At 36.1% G+C, this 25,306-nt stretch overlaps 2 protein-coding genes across 3 annotated transcripts; both read left to right on the plus strand.

The window, feature by feature from the left end:
- Positions 1 to 2,593: 2,593 nt before the first annotated feature.
- On the plus strand, positions 2,594 to 7,596 carry sdf4 (stromal cell derived factor 4). Of its 2 annotated transcripts, none has more exons than XM_051880040.1 (7): positions 2,594 to 2,929; positions 3,356 to 3,670; positions 3,998 to 4,134; positions 4,306 to 4,419; positions 4,517 to 4,675; positions 5,698 to 5,873; positions 5,962 to 7,596. In XM_051880040.1, exons 2-7 carry the CDS (start codon positions 3,363 to 3,365, stop codon positions 6,136 to 6,138), a joined length of 1,071 nt encoding a protein of 356 aa, XP_051736000.1. In that variant the 5' UTR covers positions 2,594 to 2,929; positions 3,356 to 3,362; the 3' UTR covers positions 6,139 to 7,596. The 2 variants fall into 2 exon arrangements, with proteins under 2 accessions (XP_051736000.1, XP_051735999.1); XM_051880039.1 differs by having other exon boundaries at positions 2,595 to 2,929; positions 3,325 to 3,670.
- A 5,176-nt stretch (positions 7,597 to 12,772) lies between these two features.
- ctdsp2 (CTD (carboxy-terminal domain, RNA polymerase II, polypeptide A) small phosphatase 2) lies at positions 12,773 to 25,129 on the plus strand. The gene is made up of 7 exons (XM_051880155.1): positions 12,773 to 13,362; positions 17,890 to 18,041; positions 18,514 to 18,615; positions 18,811 to 18,867; positions 19,485 to 19,577; positions 19,749 to 19,934; positions 23,702 to 25,129. Exons 1-7 carry the CDS (start codon positions 13,302 to 13,304, stop codon positions 23,825 to 23,827), a joined length of 777 nt encoding a protein of 258 aa, XP_051736115.1. The 5' UTR covers positions 12,773 to 13,301; the 3' UTR covers positions 23,828 to 25,129.
- The last annotated feature ends 177 nt before the right edge of the window (positions 25,130 to 25,306 follow it).

A 25,306-nucleotide genomic window follows, 5' to 3' on the forward strand; every position in this document is an offset into this window, starting at 1 on the left:
CTCAAGTCTTGAGGGAGAGCTCTTTGGCAGGCAGACTCTAGGGAATGCGTGTTCATGTGTGTAGGTGTAAATCTGTGTGTGTGTGTGTTTGTGTGTGTGTAGTGTCCTACTTTGCAGTACATGTGACATTTGGTCTCAGATAATTCAAAGAAGTCATAAAGGACTGCTTTAAGGCACTAGAAAGTTGTTTGACCAGCTGACTAGATATCTGTGTGTTTTAAAGAAGAGCTGAACATATATATAAATTGTCATGGAGTCACATAATAGCTTGAAATATGTCCATCTGCATGTATAGTCATTGAGATGAAAGTGTCAGAAGCATATTGAGTAGAACAGACAATATTTACCACTATATGCAACAAAAAGCACAAAACATGGCATTAAAGGTGAATGTAATTTTAGTGATCATCATAGTATTTTCAAAATATAACCACAAACTGTTCATGCCATTCACCCATCCATTATTTTACTTTCTGTTACACATTAGCACAAAATATATAATCCTATTATTATCTTGTTATAATAGATCACACTTAATGTAAGATTACATTATGTAGATTTTTAACTTTGTGGTTAAAAATACAATAGAGTTCCCTCAGCACTGCAACCATACTGAGAGATATCCTACATGCCATAATGCTCTTCCCCCCTCTGGTGGTTGGAAATAAAGCTGCAGAAATGCATTTTGACAAAACTATTAGTTCTGGTCCAGTTAAAGGTGCAATATGTAAGAATTTTGCAGTAAAATATCCAAAATCCACTAGGCCAGTGTTATATATTTTGTTCACTTGAGTACTTACAATATCCCAAATGTTTCCAACTATTTGTAAATCGTGAGAAAATTGCAATTTTAACCAAGGCTCCGGGACTTGTGAGGAGTCGCCTGTCAATTGTGTCATACCCGCGTTACCCTCGATTTACGGTTTTATTTTGTAGAAACCATGGAAACACCAAAGACGCTGTAATATATTACATGTTTTAATAGACAAGGGAACAGCTGTTTTTATATATTTATAGACAGAAAATGAATTATTGTTATATAGCTCAACACATTTAGTCTTATTGTTTAAATAATGTTCTTGATTTTTTGCGAGTACCATGATTTTACCATGCCTCAGAGAAAAACACTATTTTGTGAAGTAGGTAACATAGCATAATCAGACGCAGCAGTAATACAGAATTTTCTCCATCATACAATACGTTTTAAAATTAATTGCATGCCATTTATCAATACAAGCCATCCAGCATTTAATATGATATTCTAAAATCGATCTATCTTACTGCAGTGTGCAACAAGTGTCTCACAGCAGCCGCAGAGCAAACGCACAGAGTAACGTTATAACATCATTTTCAACACATCATTTTCAAATGTATCTAATATGATAAACAGAGCTGCGTTACCTCATACTCAAGACCGGAAAAGCGGAAGCAGCGCCGGTGACTGTGACATAATAAAAGTTACGCTGCTCACGGCGTGTGTTGCGCAATCGCTCCAGCAGTCTCGTTCAGCTCCCACAACACTCGGTCCTGCTCTGCTTCATACTACAGTAACGCTAATAATCGCATACATGAACATGATTTCTTCCCGAGTCCTATCCCGATTATTTCCACCGGCAGTGATGTGAAGACCACATGTCCCAAGATTCCGCGCTCAAACTTGGCGTCATCAAGCTACGCCTTTGTTTTGAATAGGCCTCTAGCGACCTCTAGCGGACAGAAAATATTACATATTGCACCTTTAACAGTATGTAATAACAGCATCCAAAACTGTATGAGTTGATATGCAGTGGGAGTTAGATGACAGAAAGTTACCTATTGTTCATCTTCTAGATGTTGTAGAGACCCTCTCAATTTCCTTATCTTACAGATGGTATGATGGCTGAAAAAGGTAAAAAGCCTGTTACAATCAAGTTTCTTCTCTTAATATTCATGAAGGGGAATCAGCAAGGAAGAAAATATCCATTGTCCACTTAACACTACACATACCTTCTTGCTCTGGGCAAAGAGATACAGGCACTGGTGCACAGAAAAAACCTCAGGGTCTATCTGTCTGCCAACATTTGATCTGTGTACCGGGTCCAGGACCGTCAGTATGTGATTTATCATGAACCCTAATACACAGAAAGACCAAGGAATTGCATATTAATTCTCAATATCCTATAATTCCTGTAATATTTTGGCCCTCTAACTCTATATGTAGGCCTACATGGTCCTTCTGGTAAGGCTGCCTGATTAAGGAAGTATTGCTTGATAAGATTTTGATAAGTTGATAAGTTTTTAGAAGCTTTGTGAGGACATCAGCACACCTGCATCTGACCAGTTGTGATAGTTAAAAACCTGATAACTGACTTTTAAAGTTTATAATAGTTTCTATATTTGCTGTGACTATTCAACAGGCCCCAGTTGGAGAACACCACCAAGCTAATGTGAGTTTGAGATGACATTTCTCAAAAACTAAACCAGTAAGGCTTTCATCACTGATGGACAGAGAAAAAAAATGATATGAAAGATAAACATTGTATCACTGTATATATTTCATACGCATTTATCAGCTGGTGCAGTAGATGGCGATATATGCGTTTTCCCTCTCACCTCATGTTACACAAGAAGAAGATAAGCGTTTGCTGACAAGTGACAACGTAGCAATGTTTCTTTCTTGAACGCCTGTGTGAATTCTTGCGGTTGTCGGTTTGTCCTCTATCTGTTTGTGTATGTTATCTGAGTCCAGAGAGGGAGGACGTTACTTTTAGGGCCATAAACCGCTCCAGTGACCAGCGTTTGGTCTCGAGAGGCGACGTGTACAGGAACTGCGCGATGAGCTGCACATAAACAGTCCGCTCACGGTGCTTCAGATACATTAGGCCATTGGCTTCTATTCATTCATCTGACATTTTATTTTTTGGAAAGAACCTTTCAAGCAGACAAATAGGTAGGTGTTTATGTATTTCCATTCACAAGTGGCATCTTTATTCGTTCAGCAGGTGTTGTCAAACATATGTGCTGATTCATATTCATACTAACTGATAAAACGGTAGCGGATATAACTAACTGGTTCACTGGCTAAATAATTAATTAATTGTTATAATTCTGCCAATTCATCACTACGTACATTAGTAAAGTCTTTGTATTGTATCTAATATTGAAAATAAAAGAGCTGGTTTAAGTTACTGGTTTTAGCTGGTTTTCCAAGAAAGTGCCCATAATCCTTCTAAAACGAAAACAGCTTAGTCTGATTTTAGATGTTTTTTCACCAGTAAACTGCACTTTCATTGAATATGTTGACGTTTTCTTATGCCTGTTTTAATTGTATTTTTCTTTTCATAGTGTTTCAACAGCTGTTTATTACATTTATCAGAAAAACCATGTTTAACCGGAGAAGATCTCAGCTTATCCGCCTGTGCGCCTCAACTTTGGCAGTATTTGTGATGCTGGCTTTGAATGTTCAGGCCAGGCCAGCTAATATGTCAGCATTAAAAGACAAACACCCCAGCAGTAAGGAGGACAACGAGATCCTTCCACCCGACCATCTGAACGGTGTGAAGATGGAGATGGACGGTCACCTCAATAAAGACTTTCATCAGGAGGTGTTTCTGGGGAAGGAGATGGAGGAGTTCGAGGAGGACTCAGAGCCCAGGAGGAACAGGAAGAAACTCATTGAAATCTTCACCAAGTAGGTTTACAGCTGTGGAAACAATGAGATTTTCCCATGATGTGCTTGCGTGTCATTCTAAAGGCAGTTGTAGCTTAATCCAATGAACAGTGAGCAATTATTGTGTCATCCGGAACAATATGGTTAAAGATTTTCCGTATTGTGTTTGTGACATACATCCAAGTGAAATGGAAAGTGAAAATTATCGAAAAGGACAAAAGTGTAAGGCGGGGTTTTGGTTCTGTCTGTCAATGTTTTGATAAAAAGTGTTGAAAAATTTGCACTACTTTTTAATTGTCTAAATTGTACTTATTGCTGCATCATCAAACCTTTACTCTCTGTTTCTAGGGTGGATATTAATAAAGACAGGAGCGTCAGTGCTAAAGAAATGCAGCGCTGGATCATGGAGAAGACAGAAGAACATTTTCAGGAAGCCGTTAGAGAAAACAAGCTCAGTTTTCGTGCCGTGGACCCTGATCAGGATGGTAGGTGTATATTGTTATTTAGACCTGTGTCATATTGAAATTATATGATAAGCATATATATAGTTTTTGATTTCCGGCATTATGTTTTAATAACACAGATCTACTCTTGACTGCTTTTGGAGAAGTGAAAGAGAAATTTTACCTTAATCTGCTCAATTTGTGCTCTCTCAGGACATGTAACTTGGGATGAATACCGTGTGAAGTTTTTAGCCAGCAAAGGGTTCAATGAGAAAGAAGTGGCTGAGAAGATCAAAAACAATGAAGAACTGAAAGTGGATGAAGAAAGTAAGTTGTAATGTAGAAGATGTATTTGTCTGGTATGGTATAGTACTCTTAATAAAGCCATTTCTAATTATATAAATAAAACATGGCCTCACCACAGCTCAGGAGGTTTTGGAGAGCTTGAAGGATCGCTGGTTCCAGGCAGATAACCCTCCAGCTGACCAGCTGCTGAATGAAGAGGAGTTCCTCTCGTTCCTGCACCCAGAGCACAGCAAAGGCATGCTCAGATACATGGTCAAAGAGATTGTCCGAGATCTTGGTAAGCATAAATTCATACCCAAGAAAGGCCACACATTTCTTGTGATTCTTATTGTCTTTTGAAGAGTTGCTTTATAGCTAATTCGAATTTGAATTGAATCGAATTTGTTTCATAATTGATTAAATTTGCTGGGTTGAACAGTGTTGGGGGAGCACGTTACAAGTAACGCGAGTTATGTAATCAGTAACGAGTAAAGTAACACATTACTTTTAAATTTACAACAAAATATCTGAGTTACTTTTTCAAATAAGTAATGCAAGTTACTTTGGTTTCCCATGTATTGACTGACAGCTCTCCTGTCCCCATGTTGAGAGAAATCACAGGTGTAAGGTTCACAGGTGTTGTGTGCGCTGTGTAAACATGATGGTTATTGTAGTTGTAGACTAAATGTGAGCATGCATTTACTCATCTCACTTGCACAAAATGCAAACCTGCAACAATTAAAATGTTTAATAATACATAATTTAAGTATTAATCTCACTTTATTATCCAATGTCTTTGCTTTTGACCCTCGATGATCCAATTCAACCATACTAATAAGCAAAAATGACTTTAGTTAAACATCACATTTGTTTTTGGTTTTGGTTTTATTGCTGACGTAAGAGTGTTGAACTTTCTTCTCCTGAGTCATTTCACTTTTGTTGTGAAAGGGCCTTTACATTTTCCAAAAATGTAACAAAACAAAAAAAAACAAGCCCAGCCCAGGTGAGAAAAAATAACGCAAAAAGTAACGTAACGCATTACTTTCCATAAAAAGTAACTAAGTAACTCAATTAGTTACTTTTTAGGGGGTAATGCATTACTTTTAAAAGTAACTTTCCCCAACACTAATCGAGACTGAATTGAATCAACATTGAGCTCAAGCTGAATAATGACTTTTTAGAGCTGCTTTACAGCAGAAATTAAATTTCTCAAGTTTGCATTCAGTTATAGTATAAAAGAGTTTGCATATCTATATAGTATAAAAGTGCTATATAAATAAAAGGGACTTGACTTAAGTGGACCCGTTATGTTTTAAACAGATCAAGATGGAGATGGAAAGTTGACTCTTGCCGAATTTATCTCCCTCCCCATGGGAACTGTGGAGAATCAGCAGGCCCAAGACATCGATGACGACTGGGTTCGTGAAAGGAAGAAGGAGTTTGAAGATGTCATTGACGCTAACCATGATACGATTGTAACCATGGAAGAGTTGGAGGTTGGTCCTGTTTTATTAGTGTCGTTAACGGATAAGAACACATTTTCTTAGCGACTCATTTTAATGTATATCTGCTGATATCCCACAGGAATACATGGACCCTATGAATGAGTACAATGCCCTGAATGAAGCCAAGCAGATGATTGCTGTGGCGGACGAGAACCAAAACCACAACCTGGAACTAGAGGAGATTCTTAAATACAGCGAGTACTTCACCGGCAGCAAACTCATGGACTATGCCCGAAACGTACATGAGGAGTTCTAAGACAGTCTCCTCAAGTCTTAATGAATAAGAATAGCATGTATATATCCTTAGAGTGTCGCAAGGATGATGTTGGTCCTTGCTTGCTTCCCAGATTGGGATCAACAAGTGCTTTTGGACATGTGTTTGTAACTGTACATACCTGCAAGCTACAAAACCTTCTCTAATTTTGCAATGTGCAGGTATGACACATTACGTGGACTCTGCCTTCATAAAATCATAGATGTGATTTCCATATAAGCCCTATAAATTCCTATATACTTCATGTTAGACGCTTTGTCTAGTTTGAAGTTTTTGAGTGTTGATAATTACGTGAAATGTCTGTATATGAGGAATTGGTGAGGGGAAAGAGTATTTTCAATTTCCATTGATTTAAAAAAAAAATTAGATTAATGTAAATAATGTAGTTAATTGGAGTGCCATAATATATAAACATATTCCCGTTTTGGGTGGGTTGCTTTTGACAGGGTTTGAGCCTCCTGGGCTATAATGTGTTATTTCCAAAGATGATGAGCCAGCAAAAATTATTTGGGTGGTAATTCTGTTAAAGCTGTAATAGCACTTCTATTTGAAATCATAAATGCATAGCAGTTAAAAAGTCTAGTAAAGAAATCCTATTAATTGAAAGTGTATAGGATAATGAATCTGTCAATATAAAGACTTATTTCCATTTTTAAGAACTCCGTTATTCACAGTTTGAAGTCATAATTGTATATAGCCTGAATATTATTTTATTACATTTAAGAATTTAATTTACCCTATTACCTCAGCAATCTCGTTCAGTTAAATATAGTCAGTATAATAGAGCAGCTTATTCCCTGTTGACATTGATGTTTCTCCATTGACACCTGTTTGAGAGTTTGTTAAAAGTAATTCAAAGTGATTTAAGTTGAACATAAAATACTTGCTTTGAGAGAAATTTGATTATTAGGAACTATAATTTATCCTTTTTAAATTATGAAAAATGGAAGGACCATGTTTTTTCTGGATTTAAGAATAAAGTTTTATTAAAATACACATTTGCCTTAAAAAAATAGGTTAATGTGTCCTACCTGTGTATAAATTTGAGCTCTAGTTTTTATTTTATGTTATCAACACCCATTATGTGTTTTTCTGGATGTTAAAATACAGCTGCTAATGTGTTAATAATCATCTTTGTACACAACAATGACTGATCATATATTACATTCATCGTGTGGAAGTTCAATTGACTTGCTTAAAGTAAAGTATGTTGTGAAGCTTTTAAATGCATTGTGTTGCATTATATTGAAATAATATATTTTCATACTGTTAATCTGTATGTTAATTTATGCCAAACAGTATTCATAATCCGTGCATGAAATTACATTACCTTTAAAATTACTTAAAGGTTATGCTGTGAACTGTAAACACTGGTAATACTTAAATAGGTAACAGTCAGGCTGAAATTTTTATTATAAAAAATAAATGAAAGCTACACTAGTCTGTGCATGTCATTATGCATCCTCAGAATCTCAGCTTTAATTGCTAGAAGGCTATTGCTATTTCTTCACTTCTTTTATTCCTTACAAATCTACTTAATAGAAAATAGCAGAGTTTTAGAATAAATACACTCTAAAAATATAGTTCTATTTTAAGAATTACTGTGATAATCTGATTTTAAGTACAAATAATTTTTAGCCCTAGCTGTTTTAAAGCCCAGCATAAGTTTGTTTTGGATGCAGGGGTGTGAAGTACAGTAAGTAATTGTAGTTCACTGTATATAAGTATTATTTTAGAAATAATAAACTTTAATCGGTTACTTTTCATCTTTATTCAATTTCTGGGGGGGGGGGGGAATATACTTTTTACACCGTAACATTTTATTTAGACATTCCAATTACATATTGATAAGTATGGAGATTATGTAAGCAGTAAGGTACAAGAGGCTGTGCTGTATCGTGAATAAGTCACTGTTGAAGGGGTTGCAGCCGTTAACAACACCCTTCAGCCGTTACTTATTTACGATACAGCATAGCCTCGAGTACCTTATAGCTTTTATTAAACGGTTACCACACAATACAAATATTAAAGCCAAAAATATGTATCAATGCAACTTTCATGAAAAAAACTTTCACTAAAGTCTTCCTTCCGCCGGAAAAAATAGTCCCTGACCGTGAACAGCAACAGAAGTTACACTATTACGCCATTAGATGGCGGCAAAGACTGTCTTTATGAGTGTGTCAGTCAGTAGCGAAGACTTTTACATTGAAAAGACTGAGGCTGTTTCTCGATTCCAAAAGGCAGAGAACGGACTTGCGTTCTCGTGGAGTCCGGTCTTGCCAGGCGACCTTGAAAGAATGAACTCGGAAGGACGCGAGGACACAGAACGCATCATCAAAGTAGTTCTGTGTCCTCGCGAGTGAAAGTAAAATGAAAGTAAAATCATTTACCTTCACTCAATTATGTTTTTGCTAGATACTTTGAGTTTTAATTTAATAAAATCCTGACCATGTCGTCATTGCTATTTTTCTGGCCTGCAATACTGGTGTTGGCAAATAGAATAAATAGTTGCATTTTTATATCAGAATCATCTACACTCATTATATATTCTCACTGACTCATTAATTTGATAATGACTATTTTCTTAGTTTGTGGAATGATTCTTGTTGACATTTTTGTCTGGTTCATTTCCTGTTTGGGAAGAAGCAAAGCAGATCACATCCTGTTCAAACAGAGATGGCCAACATCTTTTTAGAGTTGGTTTAATTGTCAGTTAATAAATTAAATATGAATGTTCTATACTTTTTGAATTTCACTTCTGCACTTTTCTAACTCGACACTACTGTGTGTTGTGAATACCTCTGACTTTTATGATAAATTGCTTGCTATGTTCCTCATTTGCAAGATGATTTGAATAAAAGCGCCTTGACTAAAATTGTTTAATTGACTAAATATAAACGCTGATAAGAATCTTCACAATAAATAGTCTATTATTTTTCACTTCCTGAAGTTTGTAGTGTAACCACAAGGAGGCAGAAAAGTGTCAAAATTCATAGACTGTTGGTATGAGCATCATATGTGCCTCCGAACTCTATGACCCTAATAATTATTATTACACGTTCTTTACACTTATCTATTGCAAAATCCGATTTACCTCCTGCTATTATTTAAAATGATTTATTATAAAATCCATGCACAGCAGCAACCATTTTTGCAAGCATTACACATGCATGTAATTTCCACATTTCCACGCTCAATGCATCTAATGAGCATCATGAGCAACCAACTGGCAATCTTTAAATTATTAAAAGGAGTCTTTTTTCTGTCCAACAAATAAAACCGTCCCAAATGATGAAGTTTTAGCAGAGCCCTACTATAGGGTGTGGCATTGTGTAAAGAGCAGACAGACGGGTTTCAAGTATGGTGGTGGTAGAGAGAGCCTTTTTTTCACTGCTAGAGACTGTTATGTAAGGAGGGAGAGTCTTCCCACCTCCCCTCTCTGTTTTTGTTTTTCTCAATGAGCCAGGCTCTCCCTGACGCAGGCCCCTGCGCCTGTCCACTAGGCCCCTTTCCTGGAAACAGAGCCTGGCAGGGGCCACTCAGGGGCAGGTTTGGGTGGGTGGGGGAGAGAGTGATTGTGGGAGGGGGTCTCCTTCCCCTTCCTGCAAATCACATGGCTTCAGACTTGAGTCTGAGCCTTACAGAAACCTCAGATTTGGTCAATCTGGGCACAGCTCTCGTCGAGCATATGCACTCAGGTCACTGAGTGCACGGACCGTAAGTCACTGAGGGTGGGGGGCTCTAGGCAGGATTAAGTAGCTTATATCCTGTTCACTGATTATTGATATGTACAAAAAGCCTGAAGACTGAATGAATCCTGAAGATATCTCGGCATTTCAACACTTGGACGCGCTGTGTTGTGATACGATTGACTGTTTTCCACGTATCTTTTTAAAATCTTTTATTACTATATTAGTATTAGACAAGAACCATTATATTTACTTATAACATTACAGTAAATGTTATACTATTAAAATAAATAAATAGAAAATTGCTTCCATATTATATTATTATATTTATATATGTATTATGTGTGTTTATATATATATATATATATATATATATATATATATATAAACGTATATATTTGTGTGTATACATATGTATATTTGTGTGTGTGTGCTTGTGTTATGGTTTTTAAAGAAATTAATACTTTTATTCAGCTGTTCTTTTGAACTTGCTATTCTATTGTTTTTCTTTTTTTCTATTCTTAAAAATAATGTATTACAGTTTCTAACTGTTTTCAACATTGATAATAAGAAATGCTACTTGAGCACCAAATCAGCATATTAGAATGAAGGATCATGTGACACTGAAGACTGGAGTAATGGCTGCTGAAAATTCAGCTTTCCATTGCGGTAATAAATTGCATTTTAAAATGTATCAAGATAGAAAACAGTCATTTTAAATTGTAAAAATATTCCACTTTTTTTATCAAATAAATTAAGATTTGGTCAGCATAAGAGACTTCTTTCAAAAACAATCCAACTTTTGAACAGTAGCGTATTTTTATAAAAATTGAATGTATCTGACCACTATGTTAAACAGCCTGTCAGTTTTCTTGTTTGCTTGTCTTGATATGTACACCAGAGATGTTTGAGTCTTAGGGAACAGGTTCTGATTTCGCCCCGTCCTTGTTCAAGGCACCAATCCAGAATTGTAACCTTATAAAAAAACACAACAATTAGGTTGCCCTTTTTGGTTGGGGCAAGTTCTAAGATTACCGTTTGGGTCTAATGAACTTTTAGCAGGCAGGTACTCCATGATGTTACTTTACAGATTTACAAAAGGGATCTATCTGTCTCCAGAAGATATCTAAGTTGTTAAGAGCCCAGTATTAATTCTACAAGAGTCTTTGCACACATTTTTACTCTTTACATATTGCTGTAAATGTATGAGAAATGGAATGAGTAATGGAAATGTCATGTTTATGCATATCTCCTGTGAAAACAACTTACACAAAATTACTTCAAACATTAGAATTTGCTTGTGAAAAGCCTCCGTCAATGCTTTCTATCCAAATTATGAGTGACTGTAATCATTTTTTCAACCAGCTTATTTGCTGACTTAATTTCAATATTAAGTCATTTTAGAGAGCGCTCGCATCGCGACTCATGTTAAATCGAGATAGAGCTTCATTAACAGTCTTTTTATCTCTGACCTGACCTCTGTGGAATGCTTAGTTGACAGGACAAACAAGGGGCACTATCTACAGCAAGGAAGTGGCGTTAAAGTTTCTGTATCACATAAAAGCTTTCATTTGTAATGAACTGAGAAAGCGCAGTTACATATAAAAAAAAAGCTAATTATGTTGCTATTAATGATGCAGAATTCTACATTTTACTGTCTTATCTTTTTTATGTCCTTCTGTAAAAAAAAATATGTGATTGATATTGTGATGCATTGCAAACCCAAGTGCTCTTTGGTGATCCCATGCCTTCCATTGCAGAGTTGCAAAAAAAAAAAACACTTTTACAAAAGCAGAACATGTTTTGGAACTCTCTGGCTTACACTTATTTTAGTCACATATCTGACATCTGCACAACTTCCACATTTCTGTAAACAGTGGTACCATTATTGTTTATGTCTTGGTTTTGTGGTATAGAACTGGTCCCGTTTGGGAATAGAATAGATTTCCCACATAGGAGTTCTGGGCATTACTCCGGCTGGTAAAAACTCTGTGGCTCTTTTATCACTTACATTTACCATTCTCTTCCTCTTTTCCCTTGATTGAAAGATAAAAAAATATATATATAAAAATATAAGGGAGCACAACTTTTATTTCTGTTTGAAAACATATGCTCTACAATAATGCTGCCTCGACTAATAAACAAATGTGCAACATTTGTGGAAATTATTGAGGTAAATGCAGCTGCACATTTTTTGGACATAATTAGTTGCATCATTAAATTAGCACCTAAATGAGTTGTGCGGGTCAACATTACACTTGCATTAATCTGAGTAATTAAAATACAGCATTCAGCGCTCAGTTTATTTGTATTGTATTATTCAAAACAACTTTGATATAATTAATAATTTGATTGTGCTCTAGTTTATTATACACTAAAGTGCCACTTTGTCTTTTAATACACATTGTCTTTTAATGTTAGACTGTGTTTATTATTATTATTATTATTATTATTATTATTAAATTGCCTATTTTAGCACAAAATCTTCAGGTTACTCAATTTGTGAACTAACAGATATGAATTGATCAATATATAGCCTTAATTAATCCTCTTCATCATCATTATCATCACAACTACAGTGAGGAGGAGGAGGATCAGTAGGAAAATGACTAGGTGGATTAGGTGTGATGCATTTTGAAAACATGAGATTTTTTTTCAGATATTACTAATTCGATCGCATCACTCGTTTCCTTTGCAATTTCCTCATTACTAAATTAGCATTCCGACACTGTAATTTAGATTTAATACGACTACAGCTTCTGAATACTGATTTGCGACAAAACCAGCACTGGAATGTTTTCGGTGTGGAGTGTGCAGAACAGAAGAATGCTTCAGCTACTCCCACTTCCTGGTGATCCAATCCGAAACGACCAGCTGTTTCAAGGCGCCCCTCTGAGTCCGTCCAAAGCAAAACAATACACGGAAAAACATAAAAATCGTCAATTATCGACTATTTTCGCGTCTTACCTTCCTAAATTATACATCTGAGCGAATTGGTCGTGTCTTTTTTTTAACTGCTATTTTGGATCTACCCCAGTTACGGGGTTGTTTATCTGTAGTAAGGGGAACTTGAAACCGTCCTTGCCCCATGTCCTCGGTTGTTTTTCTTCTTTCGCCTGGATTCTCCATGTTGTTGGAGAAAAAGTGAGGGCTTTACCTAGACTAGAGGGGGCTATGGATAAATATACGAGCGACAAAGTAAACCGAGACGCGAAGCCTAGAAAATAGCAGATAAGATAAAACAAAACAAAGTGTCATGCCCCTCCCATGTGGAAGAGAATAGAAGGCGGGAATAAATAAATATCACAATAATTTGTCGCCGTAGGTTTGAGATATTTTTCATCGAACGGAAATTATTCATTTCAAGCCTCGCTAGCTTTTAATGCCACTAAATGCGGACCGACTGTTTGTCGCTGGAAAAGGTTGGTTGGACGTTGAGGGTTGTGCGTTTGTTAGATGGAAAGTTCTATCATCACTCAAGTGCAGAGAGAGGATTCTCGGTTGTCTTCGAAAACAGGTAGGCAACGCACTGTCACATGCTAAATGGTGATGTTTCAGCGCTGTCAGCTCTATAACATATTAGCCATTATCGCGTCTCACTGTTCGATGTGCGATTCGAACATGTTCGATGCTCGCGCTGTGACAGTTATTTGTCATATTGAGCTGATTGACATGTCACAGTCGCGAGCGGAATTCGTTAAGTTCCAACCGTTGGAACTTAACGAATTCCGCTCTGAACAGCGAAATGTAAATAAGCTCAATATCACATTTCAGGATATATATATATATATATATGTGTGTTCTTTGTTTTTGTATGTAGCTTACTAAAGATAAATCTCAGTTTAACTTAATTTTATTATTTACATGCTTTGCTGTTGCAGTCAGGCATTGCTGAATGTTTACGTAATATGATCAGTTTTTAAAAGGATTTTAGACGACCTACAGAAATCAATGACGTGCTTTTCTCTCTGTAATATTTTTTCAGGATTTTTTTTTTCTTAATGTATGTTAATAAACTATTGTTTTCTATGTATTTATTATTTGTTTATTTCAATATTGATTTATTGATAGTTTCTTTACATAACAGATGTAATTCTGATGTTTGGTCATTTTTAAGACGTGTAACCAATGTTAATAGGCGTTTCATGTAAGACACTGTTGTTTCCTCTTCTGTGGACGTCGTTTCATCGCTTGGTTAATGGATAATTTGAGTGACATGTTGTTTTAACGTTATGCAGATTATGCTTCAGAAACATTTTCTGTTTCACCGACTTACCTACACTCGCGTATCTCACACTCTTACTGAAGTAAAACTGTACAAAACATCGAGTTGAAATGTGAAAAACATCGGCCTAATGGAGAGCGCAAGGTGCCGCGCTGGAATGCACAACACACCCCTCAGCACACGCCCTCCATCTGCCGCGCGACGCTACCATTACACACGTTTAAACCTTAACGGTTAATGAAGGCCTTATCTAGATGTTTAACGACGAGTAAAGGCCACAGTGTTGTGCAGAAAATAACCATTATGCGGAAAGTAACCATTTTGTAACCTCTTACTTACTACCTGTCGGGCCAGTCTATCTCCTCACGGTATTTTGACCAGTGTTTATCTTGTGTCTCGTCAATATAAGCAGAACTGTGCGCTTTTTTTAGATATGACGCAAATACGATATAAACATCGGCCGTACTAGTATGACCATACTTAACTGATGTCAGTTTGGCTGTTATTACAGATGTCCACGATCTCTGTATTACTGAAATATGAGCAGCCATAATGTTGGGAAAATACAAGTCTGCAGAAATTCCTTGAAGACCCCTTGAACTTATTTTGTACTTGCTGGCATCAAGTGTCCAGTGTGACTTTATTTTTATTTATTTATTTATTTGTGGCCATAACAGCAGAGGCTCTCAGGAATTATGGTGCTCAGGATGTGAACAGATGCATTGGAGCAAATGTAAGGGTTAGGGTTTGTGCAAATATTTTTATTTAATAAATGAAACTGTCAAGTGGTGTAACCAATTAAAAAAGCACTGCATTTTTTCTTTTCACCTTGCGTACACATAAGTGTACTCATACTCAACAACATCAAAAACATTTTCAAAGATAAAAATAAAGGTAAAAATAGAATACATTTTTTGAGTCTTGAATATCAAAAAGGTGCTTAAAATGGTCTAAAGTATGTTTTTAACAGACTAAATGGCTGCAATTCACAGCCATCAGGGTCTAAAGGGGGGGTCTGTTTTATGACATGACAACAAAATGGCTTCCCGCTTGTTGTTATGCCACACTGACTTTAATTTGTTTGTCAGAAGTTTTTCAAAATAGTAATAATATTATTTTGGAGAAATAATAATGAAATATGAATACATATTTTTAAGAATTTAATCCTTTTAATTAAACTATTTTCTTTCTTTCTTTTTTTTTTTTTTTTTTTTTTTTTACAATCTCCAGAGAGTTACACTACCTAGACATTTTTTACCTTAACCTCCATAATAAAATATCAAAACTCATTTTAATTCAGAAATTGAAAACATGAAAATATCATAGAAGCCATGTGTTTAAGCTATTTCTGTATGAACTGCATTTCTTAAAGTATTTTAGAATAACAGAATAGATCTGTACAAAAACATGAGTGTCACATCATTGACCCCTCAAACAGATACCAAATGCAAAGAATGTTTGTTATGTTTATGTAAAGTCCTGTCTTTGCTATAGTGCCTTGTGGAATTAGATTAAATTACTTTGTTAAATATATTGCATTAATAGTATTAAAATGAAGCAAGGACTCAGGTTTAGAAATTTGTAATGTAGTAGAGTATTATGTCTTAACTTGTCATGAGCTGAGTATCCGTCAGTATCCAGTTATGGTTTAGTTAATGTACTTCATAATGGAGTGAAAATGCAATCCATGAACATAGGCAATGAAAAACAATGCTTAGTTGAAATATAATGGTCAGCCAATATGGATGTTTTTCAACAACCAATACTGAGGCTGATCGAGATCAGGGTGACAGACGGCCAATATATAATACAATTTAATGATAACAAATGAGATAAACAGAAAATTTGCACAAACACAGATAATCTCAAAGTGACCAAATATTTTATCAACGGTCTGTCACTATTAAGTCACTATATTATGTGCTCTAAGAGCTTAGTGAATTCTTATTTTGAGCATTTTTTTTTTTTTTTTTTTTTTTTTTTTTTTTTTAAAGAAATTAGGAATATTAAAAATGTTTGCATTAGAAATGTGTTTAGTTTAGGCCAGTGCTCAGGCAGCAATCTGGCTGAAAAAAAATCACTTCCATATGTATTGGTAATACATTATGTCTAAAAAGATTTGTTGTAGACCAAATCTAAGACATTTTGTCTAGGAAAGCATTGCTGCAGTAATGCCAGTGTTAGATACATGCAACACAACTGAGAAAAAAAAGTCTAAGTTAGCTGGTCTAATTACAACTATCAAGAATATGTTATTGTTTTCTTAAAAGATTCCTTGGACTCCAGTTACACACAATCCCTTGAAACTCAAATCCATGCTTGCCATTTAATTCACGTTAGAGATCTTTATTATCTAGGAAAATAAATGACAATTCACAAAGGTTGAAATTAGTAGCTGCTAGATTTTTAGCATTTTTCTTTTGTTCATCTGCTTTTTGGGAAATTGATTTGGAAAAAAAAAAATTCTCATTTGATTAGATCTGAGCAGAAGTGTAATAGCTAAAAACACTGACCACTTAAAAGCTTCTAACAGAACCTTTGACGTCCTTAACAAAACACTCCTTCCACTCCGCTTATAAAGCTTGACAATATCGCTTTATCCATATGTGACAAATGTTTGAATTCAAGGATACATTTTCCTTGTACTCCATTTCCTGAGTCCTTTTGTTAAGCAGGGCGTTATCAGAGAGTGTACAGATGGGCAAATACAGCACAGAGTAAATGATGACGAAGGAGGCCATTTTCTCTCATCCTCCCTCTGCTGTACATGCTGCTCGTATGTTACATAAGATGATTCCTATGGCTACATAAGTCCCCATAGGGAACAAGAGGGAAAAGAGGAGCCTGGGATCAGCCCCTGCTCATATTATGGTCAATTCCTTCAGCTGAGGGAAAAAAAAAAAAAAAAAAGATTACTAGTACTGAAGTTACATCACCATAGGAATAAAAAACAGATTCTAATCACTGCATGGCGTACTTTCATGTTGCAAGAGCTTTTATGCACATTTTTTCATTTTTGCTTCTTGGGAATTTCAACAGGCATGTCTGAACAAAATTATGTTCCTCTTACATGCAAATATTTGCAAGCAAAACTATGCAGAAGCCCCCTAAATATGCAAGCCCTTGTGTAATGCACAACAAAGCTCGCTACAGATGTCATGTTACAAAACATAGCTCTTATTTCTGTGGATAGGAGTTATGTCTGTGGCGTATGCACTTCGAGGGATTGTTTCTGCCAGACTCTTCTGTGATGAAATGGCAGGAGCGGTGTGTGTGTGTGTGTGTGTGTATATGTTTTGCTGAAGGTACAGCTGAAATGTGTGGGCTTTCCCGCCCTCTGAGATTATATAACATATACCAGCCGTGGCCAGCAGTCTCATTTAAAACAGATTTTCTGTTTCTGTGCAACGTGTGCCATCTCTGGAGAGGGGCGGCTGAGCATTTGGTCATTTTGATGTTGATAGGCGCCGCATTTACTGACGAAAACATACATTTCATTCCAGTGGACTGAATTATTTAAAAGATCCGTCAAGCCTCAGTGGCGCATTCGATGCAAATGTATCCAGCTGATTGGTGAATGTGAATTTAAGTTTTGTTTGTCATCTATTGGAGACTAAAGTGGTTAATTGAAAATATTTATTAGCATTTACTAATGCACTCTGGGTGGGGTTTGACAGCACTTAATGGGATTCAAGTGGGATTGTTTATAAACCGCACAACATGAGCCTTTTTACGTTATGTTTGTGCAATACAATTATCAGCAAGACTAATATATGCAAATTATGCATTTAAAAACATGGTTGTATTGTTTTCACACAGATCAGGTGAATAAAAACTCACCCCAGAAACCTGGAAGTCGGAATATCTTCAAAAAGCTCATCTGTTGCCTTCGAGCTCAAGATGCCCAACTGCCAACATCACCTACCCATGATGCCTTGCTAGCGCCTGAGGACAATGGGACCAATGCCAAAGTATTATAGGAACCATTAATCAAAACTTTTTTAGTTAGTTTGTATCCTTGAAACATAAAACAAAGATTTTAAAGATTTAGCAGATTCGTAATATGTTGTGAATGTAATTGTACACCTGATGTCATTTCACAAAACAAAAATGTAAATTAATACTGTACACTGATAAATTGTAGATGTCTGTGTATTATTAATAAATAATATTATGAATTAATACAAATTAATATTCAATAAAAATAAAATTTCATCATATATTTGGGTAGATTAATACAAAATATTAAATATAAAAACTGAAGAATTATCTGGATGTGTAAAATTAAATATGTACTATACATTTAAGTATATGTATAACAAGCAGTCCCTCTAATTTTGATTTTTTGGCAATCAAAAATAAATTTTTCTTGGTGTTGTTGACCTTCATCACTAGAATATAATAATAAAAAATAATAATCATGTGTTCTGGTCTCAACTGTAGACACCAGGAGAGTGTCTGCTGCCAGCAGTGACCTCTCAGGACCAGGGGAAGATCTGTGTGGTCATAGATCTGGATGAAACACTGGTGCATAGCTCATTTAAGGTACACGCAGTAACACTGATTGATATTGTAAATTTGACATTTTAAGGAAATGCTGTATAACTGAACATTTAAGAATAGATGCATATATGAAATGTTATCCGTTCGATAACTATAACATTTGCCTGTAAACAACGGTTAATAACAGTTTCTCACCCCACCAATGTTTTTAACCATATCCACATTGTGTTTTTGTAGCCAATAAGCAATGCAGATTTCATTGTGCCTGTGGAGATTGAGGGGACCACACACCAGGTGAGATCTGATAAATGTTTGTGTATGTGAGAAACACCAGTAATCCTCTGCCAGTGCGCAGTGACTTGAAGTGTGCAGGACATGTGCTTAAGGAAACAGTGGAGATGTTGTTCTATATTCAAAAGTGAAGGATGAGCACCATCTGCTGGACTGATGTGAGAACAACACTTCAGCAGTGGAGGAGGATTGTGGCGTCATGTTGTGTACAACCACAAGAGGCAATATTTGCCCATTGATTCTTTTGTTTTACTCCCAAAACCATGATAGAAAGCAGTGCAACTTAAAATGTGGAGATTGAACTCGCATTAAAATATTCCCTAAACCTTTGTTGTTGTCGCCCACTTTTCAGGGAAAATCTGCATTTGGCCTCTGCCTGGTTCAAGTAATCCAGGATAGGTTAGTTCCCACTAGTACGGCCTATTCTTGATTACTTGTTTCAGGAGGAGGCTACGAGCAACAGCACTAGAAGCGCCTTAGTGCACTACACAACATTTTGTGATTTGTTTTATTTACAGAATTTAAAAAAAATAGACTCTGAAGTCTCTACTCTACTCTAAATTTAAATGATGCATTAAAGTACATTAGTCTCATATACAACATACTCATCTGTCTTTTAGGTGTATGTGTTGAAGAGGCCATACGTGGATGAGTTTCTCCAGAGGATGGGAGAACTGTTTGAATGTGTTCTGTTCACTGCCAGCCTTGCTAAGGTATCAAAACATGCATCACATGTCATGTTTCTTTAGGAAAATTGTAGAAATTCCTTACTAGATGCTGGTTAGTTAATGTTATAGAGTTATGCCCTTGTAGTGTCAGATTTATTTTCTTCTCTCAGTTTTCCTTAACCCATCCCTCCTTCTCCCCACTAATGGCTTTGATAGTATGCAGACCCGGTGACCGACCTGCTGGATCAGTGTGGCGTGTTCCGGACGCGGCTGTTCCGTGAATCTTGTGTGTTCTATCAAGGCTGCTATGTTAAAGACCTGAGTCGCCTCGGCCGTGAGCTCCACAAAACCCTGATCCTGGACAACTCCCCTGCCTCTTATATCTTCCACCCTGAGAATGCTGTGGGTTTTACTGTCCTGCTGCTGTTTAGCTTTTTGTTAATCCCTGCCTGTAGATTCTCCCTCTTGCTATTTAACACTTGTTTATTTCACTGTATTTTACATAATATGCAGTGGAGTCCAAAGGTCTGACATATATATATGTATGTGTGTGTGTGTGTGTGTGTGTGTGTGCATAGATAGATAGAAATAAAATACTATATATATATACAGTATTTCATAGAAGTGAGTATACCCCTCAAATTTTTGTAAATATTTCATTATATCTTTTCATGTGACAGCACTGAAGAAATGACACTTTGCTACAATGTAAAGTAGTGAGCTTGTATAACAGTGAAAATTTGCTGTCCCCTCAAAATAACTCAACACACAGCCATTAATGTCTAAACCGCTGGCCACAAAAGTGAGTACACCCCTAAGTGAAAATCTCCAAATTGGGTCCAAAGTGTCAATATTTTGTGTGGCCACCATTATTTTTCAGCACTGCCTTAACCCTCTTGAGCATGGAGTTCACCAGAGCTTCACAGGTTGCCACTGGAGTCCTCTTCCACTCCTCCATGATGACATCACGGAGCTGGTGGATGTTAGAGACCTTGCGCTCCTCCACCTTCCATTTGAGGATGCCCCACGGATGCTCAGTAGGGTTTAGGTACCCTCAGCTTCTTTAGCAAGGCAGTGGTCATCTTGGAGGTGTGTTTGGGGTTATCATGTTGGAATACTGCCCTGCAGCCCAGTCTCCGAAGGGAGGGGATCGTGCTCTGCTTCAGTATGTCACAGTACATGTTGGCATTCATGGTTTCCTCAATGAACTGTAGCTCCCCAGTGCCGGCAGCACTCATGCAGCCCCAGACCATGACACTCCCACCACCATGCTTGACTGTAGGTAAGACACACTTGTCTTTGTACTCCTCACCTGGTTGCCGCCACACACGCTTGACCATCTGAACCAAATAAGTTTATCTTGGTCTCATCAGACCACAGGACATTGTTCCAGTAATCCATGTCCTTAGTCTGCTTGTCTTCAGCAAACTGTTTGCGGGCTTACTTATGCATCATCTTTAGAAGAGGCTTCCTTCTGGGACAACAGCAATGCAGACCAATTTGATGCAGTGTGCGGCGTATGGTCTGAGCACTGACAGGCTGACCCCCCACCCCTTCAACCTCTGCAGCAATGCTGGCAGCATTGGTCCCAATTTGGACATTTTCACTTAGGGGTGTACTCACTTTTGTGGCCAGCGGTTTAGACATTAATGGCTGTGTGTCGAGTTATTTTGAGGGGACAGCAAATTTACACTGTTATACAAGCTGTACACTCACTACTTTACATTGTAGCAAATTGTCATTTCTTCAGTGTTGTCACATGAAAAGATATAATATATACAAAAATGTGAGGGGTGTACTCACTTCTGTGAGATACTGTGTATATATATAGACACATATATACATATATATACACATTTAAAATTAACAACAACAAAACAAAAAAAATAACTAGGGAATCACCAATACGTGAGAAAGATTTGATTTTATTCCATTTAGTGTAAGTGGCAATTGATAGTGGATAATATATATAATGTACTGACGGTAACAGCAGAACCATAGCGCATCTCACAGCAACACTTTACTGAATGATTTAGCATTTTGAACAAATCGGTTGAGTCAGAGATTCAATGACCCATTAGGCTCGTTCGAGATGAATCGGCGCTGCCCAGACCGATCGGCGTATGACATCAATCGGTCTGTGCAGCACCAATGCATCTCGAACAAGCCTAGTATTAAACAACTGCCTCATTCTTGAATGAATCAGCCGTTTGAACGAATCGTGTGAAAGAATGACTCAATGATTCACTCATTAAGATGGTCATTTGCCGCCACCTACTGGCGGTTTAGTTTCATGTTTAAAAGTGTCATTCTTTCTAACATTTCTTAAACAATCTCATAATATTATTTAATGCAGTTGTAATTTTTCAGTGTAAATTATTTAATTTGATTGGTAACAGCCCTATAGTGTCTTATTATTCTAATTTAATTATTGATCAAATTTAAAGCTGCAGTCTGTAACTTTTTTTGGTTAAAAATTATTCAAAATCAATTTTTGAGCAAGTACATAACCAAACAGTGTTCAAAACTATCTCCTTACCTTAGCCCAATTCACAACGGTAAGCTTGTAATAATGTTTTATAATAAAATCGGTACTGGTGGATTTCCGCAGGAAATTTGAGCATGCAGCCGTTCGTCTTTGCATCGTGTCTGTATACATAAAGAAGGAGTCCCAGATAGTGATAGGCTATATGGCATGTGAGGATGCTGCTGGTAGCAGATCATTTATAGCTTTTTCTCACAGCAGCTGCAATAATTAAACTGATCATTTTGATGGCGGATTGTAATCCAGAAAGTCAAAAGCAAAAGACTTAGGACTGCGGAGTGGCTAAAGAAATGAAATCTACGTTAATGCTAATACACACTAAATACACATAGTCACGAAATGCTGATGTTGTTAACGTTAACAAGAGAACAAAGTATAATAATAATAATAATAATAATAATATGCACAGTTTGACGTGATCCGAGCTAAGCGATCATTAGATTTAATCACATTGGTAGCATGATTTTTTGCAATGCTTTTTTTTATCAGTTGGTCAGAACAAAAGTGGCAGACATGTTACTTGTTCAGATGACATTTTCCAGTGAAAATTCTTATTTTGGTCATACTTCCAAGACGTAGAATCTGTGATTCTGAAGTACAGTATCCACACCGATGTGGTGACTGACAGCAAACATTAGATTCATCCGTGCTAAAGAGCTGCACAACCCACTTAAAGATGAGAATTCCACAAATAACTGCAATTGCAGGTTTCAAACAGAGATGGCGACAAAGAGGCAAAACTTATGGACTGCAGCTTTAAAATGATAGATGAAGCATACATTTAATAAGACAAGGGGGAAAAAATGCCTTTTATAAAGGTAAAAAAAAAAAAAAAAAAGCCCTCCTGGTAAATATCACAAATATGCAGATTGAAATATGTCAAAGCTGACTGAACACTGATGAGAATATTGCTTCAGAATTAATTATATTTACAACACAAAAAAATTCTATTTTTTCTGGACAAGCAACTTTTTTACTCAGACAAGTAAATGACCACATGACAAGGCTTAATGTGGAACCCTATATATATATATATATATATATATATATATATATATATATATATATAAAATTTACAGAAATTAATTTGAATTGTAAAAGAAGTTCAATATTACTGCTTTTGACAGTATTTTTGATCAAATAAATGCAGCATTTGTAAACATACTTTTCAAAAACAAAAAAAATGACTGATCCAAACTTTTGAACAATAGTGTATATATCTATTATATAGAAACAAATATATTCTATTCTAATGCATATTTTTTCTTTTTAAATTACAAAATATATAGCTTGTATACATTATCAAACATGTATGTTAACAAATGTTCAAAAGCTTTGAAATTATATTAGAAATTTTCAGAATGCCTTTTTATCACAATTTTATTTTGAATTTTATTTCCCAGATTTTCAATGCAGTCTTAGACTTTTGGACCCCACTGTATATGTAACAAAATATTGTACCACCATCTGAAATATGTACATTTAATGTACTAAATGCACTAATATAATGATCTTCCTGCTTTTAAAATACATAAACCCAATAGATTTAAATAATCCCAAAATGATTATATTATTTCAACCCTAGTAAGCTAGTGGCATATAATAACCTGTGTGACTTTAACAGGTTCCTGTACTCTCCTGGTTTGATGATTCAGAGGACACTGAGCTGCTTCACCTCATCCCAGTATTTGAAGAGTTAAGTCAAGCCGATGATGTCTACAGCAGACTCGAACAACTCAGGGGTCCATAATCCCTACACCGCCAAACCGGGGCAAACCTCCATGTTGTGTAGCACTGACTGCCAATCATACACACAAGCGGCTCATATGACAGTAGACTCCGCCTTCTGACCTGAAAACAAACACAAAAGCTCATAATTCTGCTCAGCTCAAAGTATATGCGGTTCTGCTACATGGTTTGACGGACCTTAAACAGCTAGTGATAAATACTGTGGTCAGAGGCCAGCTTTGTCTCAGTCATTGAGCTTGCCTTTTGCAATAACCATTTACAGATTTTATATTCCTTTTTTACTTTTCTATTTTTTGTTATTAGCATTTTTTTTTACATTTATAATGACATCCTTTGGGAGATTAAACAGTTTGCAGGGTCTAATCAAGTCATCCGTAATCCGCAACTGTATTTTGTTATACAGCCCATAAAGCACAATAAACTTTCAGGCCAGTCTCTCTATGCAAGTTCTACCTGAACTCAACCTCACTTTTTTTTAATCTTCAGCATTCATAATCACTTATAGTGTTGAAAAATAGTGTTGCTAATGTATTCCAGATTACAGCGAAATGCCACAGAAATTAAGAAATGGCACAAATGGAATATACATTGTTTTATCCAACTTGCTATGCATAGTTTTTCCATAAATGTGACTCCAAGCACCCTTACATCTTTGTTTCTCCAGTCTTATTACTTTACACAAGGCCTTGTTTAAACTGCACACTTCTCTACTGTCGCTGAAGTGCGTAAACGTTACATTACAATAGCATTACAATACCTGTTTTTACAGTTTTATGTGAATTACAACTACATACCTTGACACTTCCTGTATTCGTCTTAAAGTGGCCTTATCTCTGCTTCAAGTGTACTTGATGGGGTTTTATTATACGTGAGGAGCAGAATTAACACCACCGAATGAACCAAAGAGATTTATCTTGTTCAGTTACTGTCCTTCTCTCTGCTGTATTTATGCAGACAATTACTTGTGCTGGCATTTGTGTGTATATTTGGTTGAACTTGAAAATGTCCATCTTTGTATGATACATCTTTGAACTTGAAAATGTCCATCATTGTATGATCTGTTGATGCAGACCAGATGCTCCACCTCTGTACGTCATCTTTTATTATTTAAACATGATCATGTTTATATTATAAGTTTTTACTGTAGCACAAATATTCGAAATGGCCATGATTTTTATAAACACAGCAGTGTTCGAAGGGCAGATTATTGCCTTTTGGTTCAAAAATTTGCCCTGATAAGGTCTGTGTTGTCATATTTTTGACTTTTGTATTGCCAACAATAAATTTTTTCTGTGCAACATTATGTATTTGTTTTCTTTGCATTCTCTCATTGAGCCATCGTAAGCTATTATGATAATCACACATATAGTCACACAGAATTCAAACATATAAATAGCATTTAAATAATTGCTAACATCCACTTTTGAATGATAAAACACCACAAAACGAGCATTACAATTTTTGCCCTAAAATATCTCAT

Source organism: Ctenopharyngodon idella, chromosome 22, assembly GCF_019924925.1.
Source record: "Ctenopharyngodon idella isolate HZGC_01 chromosome 22, HZGC01, whole genome shotgun sequence".
NCBI lineage: Eukaryota > Metazoa > Chordata > Actinopteri > Cypriniformes > Xenocyprididae > Ctenopharyngodon > Ctenopharyngodon idella.

Bases quoted from the DNA above. Each gene is read 5' to 3' on its own strand.
- sdf4 (XM_051880040.1), top strand. From the start codon at position 3,363: ATGTTTAACCGGAGAAGATCTCAGCTTATCCGCCTGTGCGCCTCAACT. The intron at 4,420-4,516 runs GTAAGTTGTAAT...GCCTCACCACAG, and splicing joins ACTGAAAGTGGATGAAGAAA to CTCAGGAGGTTTTGGAGAGC. The intron at 4,676-5,697 runs GTAAGCATAAAT...TGTTTTAAACAG, and splicing joins AGAGATTGTCCGAGATCTTG to ATCAAGATGGAGATGGAAAG.
- ctdsp2 (XM_051880155.1), top strand. From the start codon at position 13,302: ATGGAAAGTTCTATCATCACTCAAGTGCAGAGAGAGGATTCTCGGTTG. The intron at 13,363-17,889 runs GTAGGCAACGCA...GTTTTCACACAG, and splicing joins TCGGTTGTCTTCGAAAACAG to ATCAGGTGAATAAAAACTCA. The intron at 18,868-19,484 runs GTGAGATCTGAT...TCTGTCTTTTAG, and splicing joins TTGAGGGGACCACACACCAG to GTGTATGTGTTGAAGAGGCC.